The 13113-nt window shown below is 38.8% G+C and overlaps 1 protein-coding gene across 7 annotated transcripts in view; it reads right to left on the bottom strand.

Annotated features, from left to right (window-relative positions):
* Trdmt1 (tRNA aspartic acid methyltransferase 1) overlaps nt 1-13113 on the bottom strand; it is a 49672-nt gene that overhangs the window by 19667 nt on the left and 16892 nt on the right. For all 7 annotated transcript variants that reach the window (XM_035442816.1, XM_035442815.1, XM_027405243.2 and 4 more), the window contains exon 2: nt 5453-5562. Coding sequence is in view for 5 of the 7 variants with exons in the window: in XM_027405243.2 (XP_027261044.1) it covers nt 5453-5562 (110 nt within the window). In the remaining 2 variants the exon portion in view is untranslated. The remainder of the gene's footprint in view (nt 1-5452; nt 5563-13113) is intronic.

Here is a 13113-nt window from a genome sequence, read left to right as displayed (position 1 = left end):
ACAAATTGGAAAGGAAGAAGTCAAACTTTCACTATTTGCAAATGATATGATGGTTTACATAAGTGATCCAAAAAACTCAACCAGGGAACTCCTACAGCTGATAAACACCTTCAGCAAAGTAGCAGGATACAAAATTAACTCAAAAAATCAGTAGCCCTACTATATACAGATGATAAACACAATGAGAAAGAAATCATAGAAACATCACCCTTCACAATATTCACAAACAACATAAAAAACCTTGGGGTAATGGTAACCAAAAAAGTGAAAGACCTGTACAGTAAGAACTTTGAGTCTTTAAAGAAAGAAATTAAAGAAGATACCAGAAAATTGAAAGATCTCCCATGCTCTTGGATGGGTAGAATCAACATAGTAAAAATGGCAATCTTGCCAAAAGCAATCGATAGATTCAGTCCCCATCAAAATCCCAACAAAGTGCTTCACAGACCTTGAAAGAATAATTCTCAACTTTATATGGAAAAACAAAAAACCCATTATAGCCAAAACAACCCTGTACCTCTGGAGGCATCACCATCCCTGACTTCAAGCCTATTATAGAGCCATATTCCCGAAAACAGCTTGGTATTGACACAAAAATAGACAGATAGATCAATGGAATCAAAATGAAAATCCTGATACTAACCCACACACCTATGAACACCTGATTTTTGACAAAGATGCTAAATCTATACAATGGAAAAAAAGATAGTATCTTCAACAAATGGTGCTGGCACAACTGGATTCAGACATGCAGAGGATTGCAGATAGATCCATATCTGTCACCATGCACAAAACTTAAGTCCAAATGGATCAAAGATTTCACCATAAATCCAGCCACACTGAATCTTCTAGAAGAGAAAGTGGGAGATACCCTTGAATGTATTGGTACAGGAGACCGATTCCTGAACATAACACCAGTAGCACAGACATTGAGATCTACAGTTAATAAATGGGACCTCCTGAAACTGAGAAGCTTCTGTAAGGCAAAGGACACAGTCAGTAAGACAGCCCACAGAATGAGAAAAGATCTTCACCAACCTGACATCTGACAGTGGCCTGATTTCCAAAATATACAATGAACTCAAGAAGCTAGCCACTAAAACACCAATCAATGAAATTAAAAAGTGGGGTGCAGAACTAAATAGAGAATTCTCAACAGAGGAATCTAAAATGGCTGAAAGACATTTAAGAAAGTGCTCAAAATCCTTAGCCGTCAGAGAAATACAACTCAAAACAACTCTAAGATACCATCTTACACCGGCCAGAATGGCTGAAATCAAAAACACCAATGACAATCTATGCTGGAGAGGATGTGAAGAAAAAGGAACACTCCTCTATTGCTGGTGGGAGTGCAAACTTGTAAGATCACTTTGGAAATCAGTATGGCAGTTGCTCAGAAAAACGGGAATCTGTCTACCTCAAGATCCAGCAATTCTTCTCTTGGGCATATACCCAAATAATGCATGTTCATACAACAAGGACATATGTTCAACTATGTTCATAGCAGCATTTTTTTTTGTAATAGCCAGAACCTGGAAGCAACCTAGATGCCCTCAACTGAAGAATGGATAGAGAAAATGTGGTACATTTATACAATGGAGTACTACTCAGCAGAAAAAAGCAATGGAATCTTGAAATTCGCAGGCAAATGGATGGAACTAGAAGAAACCATCCTGAGTGAGGTAACCCAGTCACAAAAACACAAACATGGTATGTACTCACTCATATATGAATTTTAGACATAGAGCAAAGGATTTACCAGCCTACAATCCTCTTCACCAAAGGAACTAGGAAACAAGAAGGACTCTAAGAGAAAAATGCATGGTCCCCAGAGAATGGGAAGGGTCAGGATCTCCTGAGCTGATTGGGAGTATGAGGGTAGGGGAGAGGGAGTTGGCAGAATGAGAGGAGGAGAAGAGAAGGGAAGAGGAGGAAATGGAGGAACAAAAAGGTTGAGTTGGAGGAAGAATAGAGGAGAGCAGAGGGAGCCATTATATGTCCAAGGAGAGATCTGGCACTAGGGAGATTTCCAGAGATCTACAAGGATGACACCAACTGACAATCTAGGCAATGGTGGAGAGGCTACCCTAAATGCTCTTCCCCTATAATGAGACTGATGACTACTTTATATGCCATTCTAGAGCCCTCATCCAGTGGCTGATGGAAGCAGAGGCAGATACCCATAGCTATACAATGAACTGAACTCTGGAACCCTGTTGCAGAGAGGGAGGAATGAAGATCAAAGGGGTCGGGACCAGGCTGGTGAATCCCACAGAAACAGATGGCCTATACAAGGGGGAGCACATGGACCCCAGACTACTGTCTGGGAGGCCATCATGGGACTGATCCAGACCACTGAAAGTAGATGTCAATGAGGAGGCCTCAGCACTCTATGGGGCCTCTGGAAGTAGATCAGTATTTTTCCCTGGTGTAAGAAAGGACTTTGAGAGCCCATCACACTTAAAGGGATGCCCTGTAGGCCTGGACACATTGGGGAGGGCCTAGGCCTGGCCCAGGATGATGATGTGGAATTTGGGGATCCCACATGGTGGGCCCTATCCTCCATGGGGAGTGGTTGCGAGGAGGGGAGAGAGAGGGAGAAGGGATTGATATGTGAAGCAACCTTGTTCCAAATTTGAACTAATAAAAGATAAAATAAAAAAATCTGTAGCTAGACAGGTCATGGGTCTTAGGTGAGAACCTACTACTGTTACTCTGCTAAACTGACACAGTATTAAACTGACTCCTGATGATTTATTATTATTAGTGCATCTCTGAAGCCCCATCAGAGAAGATGGAGGAGTAGATAGAGGTTAACAGAGACCCGTAACTGGCCAAAGTGCAGAGAATAAGAGACTGTGCCATGCTCAGCCTTAAATGAGACCTCTATAATACACACACACACACACACACACACACACACACACACACACACACAACTCAGGGATCATTTTGAAAGGGGGTCCAGGAAGGCTGAAAGAACCTGGCAGTGAAAGACTATAAGAACGACAATGAAACTCCATAAGAGTTTAAGTTCTAACGATTTAACCTTCATTTTTTTAAAAAAAAACAAAACAAGCTCTGAAGCCCTCCAAAGCTGTACTAAATGTAAGTAAGAGCCACTTCTGTTTGTAGATAGTTGATTTCAGGTAGTGCAGGCTCCCACTGCCAGGAGGAGATTGAGAAATTAAAGTAGGATCTTACGATTGCCTCAGCTTTCTGGTAAGTAATTATTTCTAGACAGCAGTGAAGAGAGGCAACTCCCAAACAGAACCAAGCAATCAAAACAAGTGGGGGAGAGACAGGAAGAAGTTCAGGGATGAAGATCAAGGTGACTAGAATGAAGGAAGCTACACATGATCTGCACAGCTGTGCTAATGAGTCTCTGGCTATCAATCAGTCTGTGCACATAACAGTCATGACGTCATAAGATGGAGCAAAGAACATCTAGTAGGAAAAGAACAATTACTGAAGAGATATAATGGTCAGATTTTACACAATATTAAGAATCACTTAGTACCAAGTAGAGAACCTAGGTATGTATGGCAGTAATCCAACAGAGAATTTACATTGCCTGGATTCAGTGTGTATTAAAAAACTACCACTATCAAAGCTGTGTGTTATTGAAGTAAGAATTGATGTAGAATTAAATCTACTGAATTGAAAAGGGCCAGGAAATGTACCCATAAATATTTGACTTATTTCTTATAACATGTCAGGGAAACTGACTAAGAGAAAACTACTCGTCAGCAAATGATTGACTTTATATTCTCTTAAGGAAAAAAAAAAAGCTTAACCCATTCTGCATTCTGTATGCAAAAAGTAAGTCTGAGTGGATCATAGATCCAAATGCAAAAACAAACCTACAAATCTAGAAAAGAAAAAATAAATAAACCAGAAAATTTGGGAGAATGAAAAGATTTCACAGAGTACACTGAAAAAAGTCCTGTGTAGGAAAAACAAATTCCTATAATCTCTATTCTTTGATGGAAGCAGCTAAATAAATAAAAAGACAAGCTATAGAATTAAAGAAAGTATTTGTTACACACATTCTGAACAAATAAATTTAACCTGGAAAACATATATACCTTACATAATTAGGTAATACAAACTGCACACTTTGCCTTGATACCACTTTACTGTGCATAATTGATGGCTTCATGAAATTTTGCATGTAAAATTTACACAATAAGAAATTGAGGCTATATTTTCATAGTAAAAAATACTGGTCTCTGATGGGTTTTCCCCTTCCTTCCCTGTGGATAAACATCTAGGAATGGAATTACTGGGCTGTTATGACAATGATCTTCAAAGTTAGGAGATAACAAAGTTTTCCAAAGTGCTTTAACCACCTTACATTACTTCCATCAACACCAATGAGAAAACTCACATATAAGCTGACACTTGCTGCTGCTAGTCTTCCACAATAAGATCATGGGTAAAGGCACTTACTTGTCCCTGAGCCTGATGTTCAATCCTCAGAAGCCACAGAGTAGAAATAGAGGATCAATACCTGAAAGCTGTCCTCTGACCTACACACACACACACACACACACACACACACACACACACACACACACACACACACACGGAAAGAATGGGGTGTTTATGTTCATATTTTTTACTTATTGTTATTGAAAATAGTTGTTTCAAACAGTTCATTCTGGCCATGATTTCCCCTCCCTCATCTCCTCCCAGGTCCTCCCCACCTCCCTACCCATCCAATTCCATGCCTTCTTTCTCTTTAGAAAACAAACAGGCCAATAATAAAAGTTTTTAAAAAAGAAATAGAATAAACAGACAAACAGAAAAAAGAAAAGAAAGAAAAAGCATGAGAAATACAAGCACACACACACACACACACACACACACACCCCATAAAAACGAAAGTTGGGAATCATAATAGATAAGCACAGCTCAAGCAAGCAAAGAAAACAAAACAAAACAAAAAGTCCACTCAAAGCATTATAAGACAAAATCTCCAAAAATACCATCGAGTTCATTTTGTGTTGGTCATCTACTGCTGATACTCTTTTTAAAACAGAGTCCATGGTAGGTGAACTAACTCTGACAAGTTTGTTGATGAGCATTCAAAAAGTAAGAACCAACGAATCCCTTCCGCACTGTTACCATGTGCTGTAAGTATTACATAACTAGTAACCGAATGTGAACCATTGAAGTTTACTGTCACTACAGAACCAAGCATCTGGAAGTTAAGTGTCTCCCTGTCAATCTTTTCTTTCAGAGACCAAAATCTTGACCTCACTCTTTAAATTTTAAATTAATTTACTCTCCCTTTTGATATACTTTAAAACATTCATTCCTTTTCTCCTAAACTTTCATTTGCATGATTCATTTTCCAAGTAAGGCACCAGAAACCAGTATTTATGAATTGTTAGAAATATACATTTTCACTGCTATTATATGTATTAAAATAATAATATATACTCACTTCGATTGTCTTTGCCAGTAAGTGTGTGTGAGGAAAATTATGCTTGTATACTTCATTAGCAACAGTGTTCACATCAATAGCAGCCACCACATGGGCAGGGATACAACTTTCTGTAATGACAAATGGAATATCTTCAGAAGTCTTCAACATCATCCATCATAAAGAAAAGCTGAAACAGCAGAATCCAGCAGTGCACCGACTTTCTCCTTCAGCTACCCAGCTTGATCTTAGATCATAATAAAGCACCAGGTGAGAGGAGCAGGCAGGAAGTTGGGGCTTCCAGAACTACTTTCAGGTCGATTCTGGCAGCAGGCTGAGTGCTGAGAATAAGACTTCAACTTTCTTACGTTGTCTTAGGAGATGATAGCTTTCCTTTCTCATTAAGCCACATTTTCATGCCAAACACAGTTTGTCAAGTTAAATAAAAAACAGGAACACATAATACACTCTAGAAGCCCAATTATTCAGAACTTCATATAAATAAATGACCATGTGTTCGTTCTCACCTTCCCATATTAAGAAAAAGCTTATTCACAATACCGCTGAAAATGCTTTTAATATAAGTTTATTTTGTAATTACAGCTTTACTGAGATATAACTTAGATACAACAGAATCAGCCTGCTTAGAGTTTAATTTTTAAGTGAGGTCAATTCATTGTGTCCAAATGTAAAAGGATTAGAGCCTAAAAACGTATGTCTTTGACAGCACGTAAGAGACTGAGAAAGTTTCTCAGCCTAGATATACAGTGGAGGACCTAGGTCCTGCCCCAAATGATGTGACAGACTTTGATGATTACCCCCATGGAAGGCCTCGCCATACCTGAGGAGTAGATGGGGTAGTGGGATGGGGCCTGGGGGGGATGGGAGGACGAAAGGAAGAGGGAACTGGGATTTGTATGTAAAATAAGATTGTTTTTAATTAAAATAAAAATTAATTTAAAAACAGACTGAAGAGGAGGAGACACTCATATTACTGTACACCTTGCTACTGAGAAAATGCATTCTCAACACAGCTTCCTATTCAAAGAATCTGTCTGTGTTTTTGGTTGTAATTAAAAGTTTGAACTTTGCAAGTGTGGCTGTTGCTATACCTCATGGCTACCACCCTGTTACCTCAAACCATGTACAAAACCAATCATACATAGACCTTGTTCAAAATCAGTAAAAAACATGGGGACTTTTAAACATTGAAGCACCTGAAACTTGGGAAAACCACTGGTCAACACAAGGAGATTACCAGTAGGTCCAACAGCTCTCCTTAGTAGCCATTTGTTAACTACCAATCTTCCCTTTACTTGGTCCAGACATTTAAAGAGAAGGAAAATCAGGGTGGAAGGAGCTAGAACTCACAAAGCAAGCCCCTGCACAGATCACAGGACAAAAGGCAGAGAAAAACCCCCATGTCCAGAAAGCCACTGCAACCTTACACTGAAACCTAGAAAAGACAGGTTCAAAAGAAAGGGGCATAAACATCTCCAAGTAAATATTTCATCTGGTAGGTCCAAAATCACTCAGCTATTCCGCAGGCACTTCCTTTTTGTGGAAAAGGACAGTCCTCTGTGCCTTACACATAGGCACTAAACTTCTTAACACCACAGGTGGCTGCCTCTGGCTGACTTTAAATTTAATAGCTAGTTTCTTGATTTGGGACATATTTGAGGTTCTAAATTATATCCTTGTTTAAAAGCACAAACGACTTCAAAACCTAAAGTAAAAAGGTTTCTAAGCCAAAAGGTATACAAAGATTAATTTTAAAAATCACAACACTTATTAGTTCTAACCATTATGAGAACTCAGAATTCAACTTTGCTAAATAAGATGGATTACAATCTCCATGGTGCAGCCATTCCCCACCAAAGCAGGCGGGATGGCCTGGAGGTGGTTAGCATGACTTTCATCTTTTTTCAGGTTGACTGAAAATCTAATCATGTGCTGAATCCATATCATAGTCAATAAGTAATTTTATGGTCTTGTGTTATATGCCTAGTGGGCATAAAACCTGACAAAAAGCAACTGCCAAATGAGTGTTTCATGTGGAGATCCAAAACCTGATGAACTGCAAAGTGATTCTCAGAAAAGAATGGAGTTTTAAAGTCATAGGCAAATGCACTGCTCTAGTGGACTGGCACACACACTTTACATTGTTATAAAATTAGAGCCTACTGCACTATCAGAAAAGTTGTTTCTATTAGGAAAATACACACACACACACACACACACACACACACACACACACACACACACACACACAGACACAGAGGAAGAGTGTCGGAAACCCAGGCATGTTTCCGATTTTGAAATATCTGCATATACACAGCAAGATAGCTTGAGGGTAGGACCAAGTATAAACACAAAATTCATTGCTTCCTATATGCCTACATAACTTGAAGATCATTTTAATTTTAAAAATTTTATTTATTTGCTTATTTGTAGGTTTATTATGTGTGTGTAAGCCTTTACTCTCTGAGCCACTTCTGATCCATCTCAATGGCCATAATTTTACATAAAATTGGTTTCTGGGCATTTTTTTTTACTCCAACTAATTATATGTGATCAAGTGGAATTTTCCACTTGTGGCATCAAGTTGACTGTTAAAAAGTCTCTGATTTTGGAGCATTTCACAATTTGCTGTTTAGATTGGGATGCTCATCCTATACTTAGTTATTACTAATGCTAACTTCAAGTTGATTTTTTTTTTTAAAAATCATTTAGGTATGTTTAGGTATTTAAAACATGTTTAAGTATGCTTCTTAGGAGAGATTAAACTCTGTATAACAATAGAAAAAGCAAGCTGATCAGTTTCGGGCAACATACTAAACTGAACTTCAAAGAAAGCCATCTTAATATTCTCTAATAAAATGTTTTAAGTCCACAGGCTCCAAAAACCTTTGAGCAGCAGAGACAAGTTTTGAAAATGCAAAGTTGAAAATGTAGAGGTAGAAAGAATGTTCTAGAATTGTGCCATGTGAGCGCTCTCACTTGAGACCCATGAGTAATTCTCAAAGGAGCTAGAACTGGGAAAAGAACCCAGTAGGGTTCTGGAAGTAGAGGGGGCAGGGGATGTGCTTTCTGGCCTTTGATCCAGTGCTGTGCATGGGTTGTATCCATGACATTTCAGTTAATATTCTGGATTTCATATTTATTAAAAGGAAGCAGAGCTTTTAAAAAAGATGAGACATTTTGTCAGAGAAACAATGCACACTGTTGTAAATGTTATAAGGTATGATCTATATGGAAATGACAAGGACATTATGTTTCCATTTCTGAAGACTGGTTTACCTTTGAGTGGCAATAGTTTCCTTCTTTTTCTGATTGAGGCTTCTGGCGAAGCTATAGGAAAGAACTTAGCTGGTAGTAAAAGGTGCAAATCATTCTATGCCTGGCCTAATATATAAACTGTTCATGAACAGTTACTACTGGGAGAAATATCAAAAGTTTTTAAATTAAAATGTAGAATTAAGCAGTTCATGCTGAAATAAATACTTAAGAACTTTTGTCTTTTTTTATCATCTACTTTCTGATCTGGCCCTCATAAATGTTGGGTAAATGTTTGAATGACCTTAGACTCACACCTGAGACATTTAATCAGGTAGGTATGTTAACACTGACCTCTAGTTGTGAAATGGTAGATCAGATGAGTATATCCAAGGTCTATTCTTTTATTCAGAGTGACAGCTTAATTAGGAATAAGAACACTAGGTATAAGTGAACCTGTAAGGACTTTTAATTTAAAATATTTGTCAACTGGGGTCATTGAGACAGTTGCAAAAGCATCTCTGCCAGCTGAGCCTGACAATATACACTTGATCTCAGCAACTACAAAGTGGAGAGAATGGACACCCACACAATCGAACGTGCTTCGAATACCTCCCAAAATACATATATACATACATACATACATACATACATACATACATACAATCACCTTCAAATGTTTTTATTGCTATTAGCAAATATATTCCTTAGATTCTAGACACTGCTAAGAAATTATTTCAACACATAAAATGAAAATTAGGAACATACATACACACACACACACACACACACACACACACACACACACACACACACACACTTAGTTTCTTCTGAAAGCCTTACAAGTTTAGCTAACTGACAACCATGTTTACACTGGGTCAAGGCCCTCCTTAAAGTTTTGCTGCCAACACCCCACTGGTACAGAAGGCCACACCATGCAAGAGTGTGCTGAGATATGTGCATGAGATCTGATCATGCCCTTGATGCTACATCTTAGAACTTAGATATTATTTTTCAATAAAATAGAGAAAGACAGATAGGATCTGAAGAAGTGACATGGGAGAGAGAGAGTTGGCAAGTATAAAAAAGGCACTGTATAAAAAGGAACACATGAGGGAGCTTACAGGCATAAAAAAGTAAAGATGTCACATTAGAAAATGCAACACAAAAAAGCAGGGATGAATTCTGAGGGGAACTTGAGAAAGGAAACTAAGGCACAAAAATTCTTTTCCTGGAAGTGTTTGGCAAAGTTCAATTAATGCAGTGTTCCTGTGAGGAAGCAGCCACTACAGCCCCCCTCCCACACCCACCCGGTTCCTGGTTCCTGTCTGCTCCTCATGCTGCCCTGGAACTCTTCTCAGAAGATCAACAGAGAAAGGTCACTCGAGTCTGTTTTGTCAGGGCTACATAGTGTGACCCAGCACCAACTCTACCCTAAGTCCTTAGACATAATCCTTATGGTTAAGGAGTCTTGATTTCCCAGGGCAGGCACTGCCCCTAAAAATTTTGTTTCTAAATATATGTAGCTGAAATTAAGAGTTGATCTAAAACAGCTCCTCCATCCAATGGGACTCTATGAAGGATGGAACAGGAACATTCCATATTTGCACGGTCTGATATGACATACATATGGGTGGGTATTAAGCATTTAGCCTGAGACCAGCACAAGTAAGGAACTAAATTTCTCTCTAATGTCATCTTAATTTAAATGTAAACAGCTGCATTTGGCTGATGACATCCATACTGAGCTTATAATCACCAGGCTCATCAAGAGAAGTCCTGGCAAGCAGTCAGCACTGTACAGTGAGCAAACAGTGGAGGAGAAATTCATGTTGAAATTCTCACAAGCTACACAGTGTTGGGAAATAAATGTACTAATCCTCTAAACTTCAATTTCCTCATTAATAAAATGGATATTTAAAACAGTTCCCATAATGGACTTCTATTAAAAATAAATGAAACAGAGTCAATAAAATCTCTAGCATGAGGAGATACTTGGTAATTATTAAAATTCCCAGTCACCACTTAGCACTTATCTGAAAAAGTTACAGACAAAATAGTGATGGTGGTGATGTAATTTTTATCATTATTAAAGCTAGGAAATTAGACCAATGAGAAAATTTAAGTTGTAACTATTCAGAGACAAACTTCAGAAGTAATTTTTTGCGAGATTTTAGAGTATCATAGGCAGAAAGTTTTTGCAATAGTAACTAGAAGGCTTTAACCACCACTATAAATATTAAGTAAAAACTGATTACAGTGTGACCTCGGAACAGCACTGAGAAAAGCAAAACTTTCCTGGCCTTGCTGTCAACCCATGGGCTGACAAGAGAGAATAGGGAGTGGGTGGGCAACCCTTTCTCCAGAATATGTATTACTTGTCTAATTTGCAGGAAGATAGTCCAAATGAAAAACTTCTAATGAAACTTTCTGCCCCCAATACTCAGTATCTAGGAAAAGACAGTGGATCTTCAGATCACCTTCCATGACATGCCATTCTGTGACCCAGACCTCAGTGTCAAATTCACAGTTAGAAGCAGAAAACTAACGCAAGAGGAAAATTCCTTTACTGTTGTTGTCCATTTGCTTTTCCTAACAACTATATTGTTAGCCAAATGGTCCAGGGTTGGGGAGCTCATGAGATGGTTCATTGGGTAAGAGGGCTTGCTCTGAAACCAGGAGTGCTTGAATTTGAACCCAAATTCAAGCATAAAAATTCAGGATGGCTGTACATTCAGCCAATCCATATGGAGTAAAACTGAGATGTATAAATAAAGAAAATAATTCCTGATGACATGATTTGGGTCACCACTTCAAGTTCTACCCCAAATTTAGAGGCAACCTTTAAATGAGTCTATATTTAAAACTTTTATGTCAACTAATTTGTGGTGAGTTTTGTCATTTGCAGAAAACACTCCTACGAGACACTCAAGTGAATGCACACTGACACATCTTTGCTTCTATGAGGAAATGCATTTTAAATGGGGATCGGAAAGACTGAGACAGGGGAGGAATAGAGGAGAGCAAGAAAGGAGATACCTTGATAGAGGGAGACAGAACAGGGTTAGAGCCAGGTCTGGCACTAGGGAAATGTTCAAGGATCCACAGGGATGACCCCAACTAAAAATCTTGGAGTAGTGGAGAGGCTGCCTTTGATGCCCTTCCCTATAATGAGATTAATGACTACTTTAGTTGCCATTCTAGAACCATCATCCAGTAGCTGATAGAAGAAGAAGCAGGCACCCACAGCTAAACACTGAACCTTACTCCTGGAATCCGGTTGTAGAGAGGGAGGATGGATGAGCAAAGGAGCCAAGACTGTGCTGGAGAAACCCGAAGAAACAGTTGACCTGACCTAGTGAGGGCACAGAGACCCTAGTTGTAAAGCTGGGGAACCAGCATTGGACAGAATCAAGCCCCCTGAATGTGGGTGCCAACTAGGAGGCCTGGGTAGTCTATGGGACCTCTAACGGTGGAGCCAGTGTTTATCCCTAGTGCACAAATGGGCTTTGGGAGCCCATTCCCTATGGAGGAGTACTATTGCAGCTCAGATACATGAAAGAGGGCCTAGGCCCTCCCCCAAATGATGTGACAGACTTTGATGATCCCCCATGGAAGGCTTCACTATCCTTGTGGAGTGGGTGGAAGATGGGTTGCTGGCGGGGTATGGAGGATGGGAGGGAGAGGGAACTGGGATTGATATGTAAAATAAGATTGTTTCTAAAATTTAAAAAGTATACATGTAAGAAAGAAGAAAAAAAAGTCAGCTCCCAAGGCAGGAACCTATCAGCACAACAACCTGATTAATCAACTAGATACACATCTTCAAACAAAATCACATATTTTAATCAACATTTCCTAGGTGCCCTAAATTGAGTTAAGAAGGAAGGATTCTTCAAGATGAAAGCAAGTGCTTCACCACAGACCAACTCACAACCTATTTCTATATGTGGACACTAAATACAGTAAGTAAATGGTATCTCCAATATTTTTTGGAGAACATGTAATATTTTCAGTCCTATATTATTTCAGTCTACATATTTTTCTAATTATCAGACCTAGTTACCTGGAAATTTGTACTAAAGAAAAACGTGGAAAAATGTGAGAAGATATACTTTTACACTGCATGCATGTTTGAGAACAGATATATTTAAAGACAATCCACATCTATTGATACAAAGTAAAAACCATCCTGTTGACTGCTAGAGCTAATTACAGAATATCCTGTTGAGTCATGACCTAATCGTTGAAGTCTATGTGTGTGGTTTGTGCATATCACAACAGGGAAAACAGCAAATGTTATCTTATCAGAGGCTATCTTCGTGATGAAATTTGAAGGAGATAGAATCTTTGTCTCTTTGTACTATTCAATTTTTAAGTCAGTAAGAATGAACTGCTTCTTGGTT

The sequence above is a fragment of the Cricetulus griseus genome, chromosome 3, assembly GCF_003668045.3.
Source record: "Cricetulus griseus strain 17A/GY chromosome 3, alternate assembly CriGri-PICRH-1.0, whole genome shotgun sequence".
NCBI classification, from domain to species: domain Eukaryota; kingdom Metazoa; phylum Chordata; class Mammalia; order Rodentia; family Cricetidae; genus Cricetulus; species Cricetulus griseus.
This window is presented reverse-complemented; position numbering and strand designations above follow the sequence as displayed.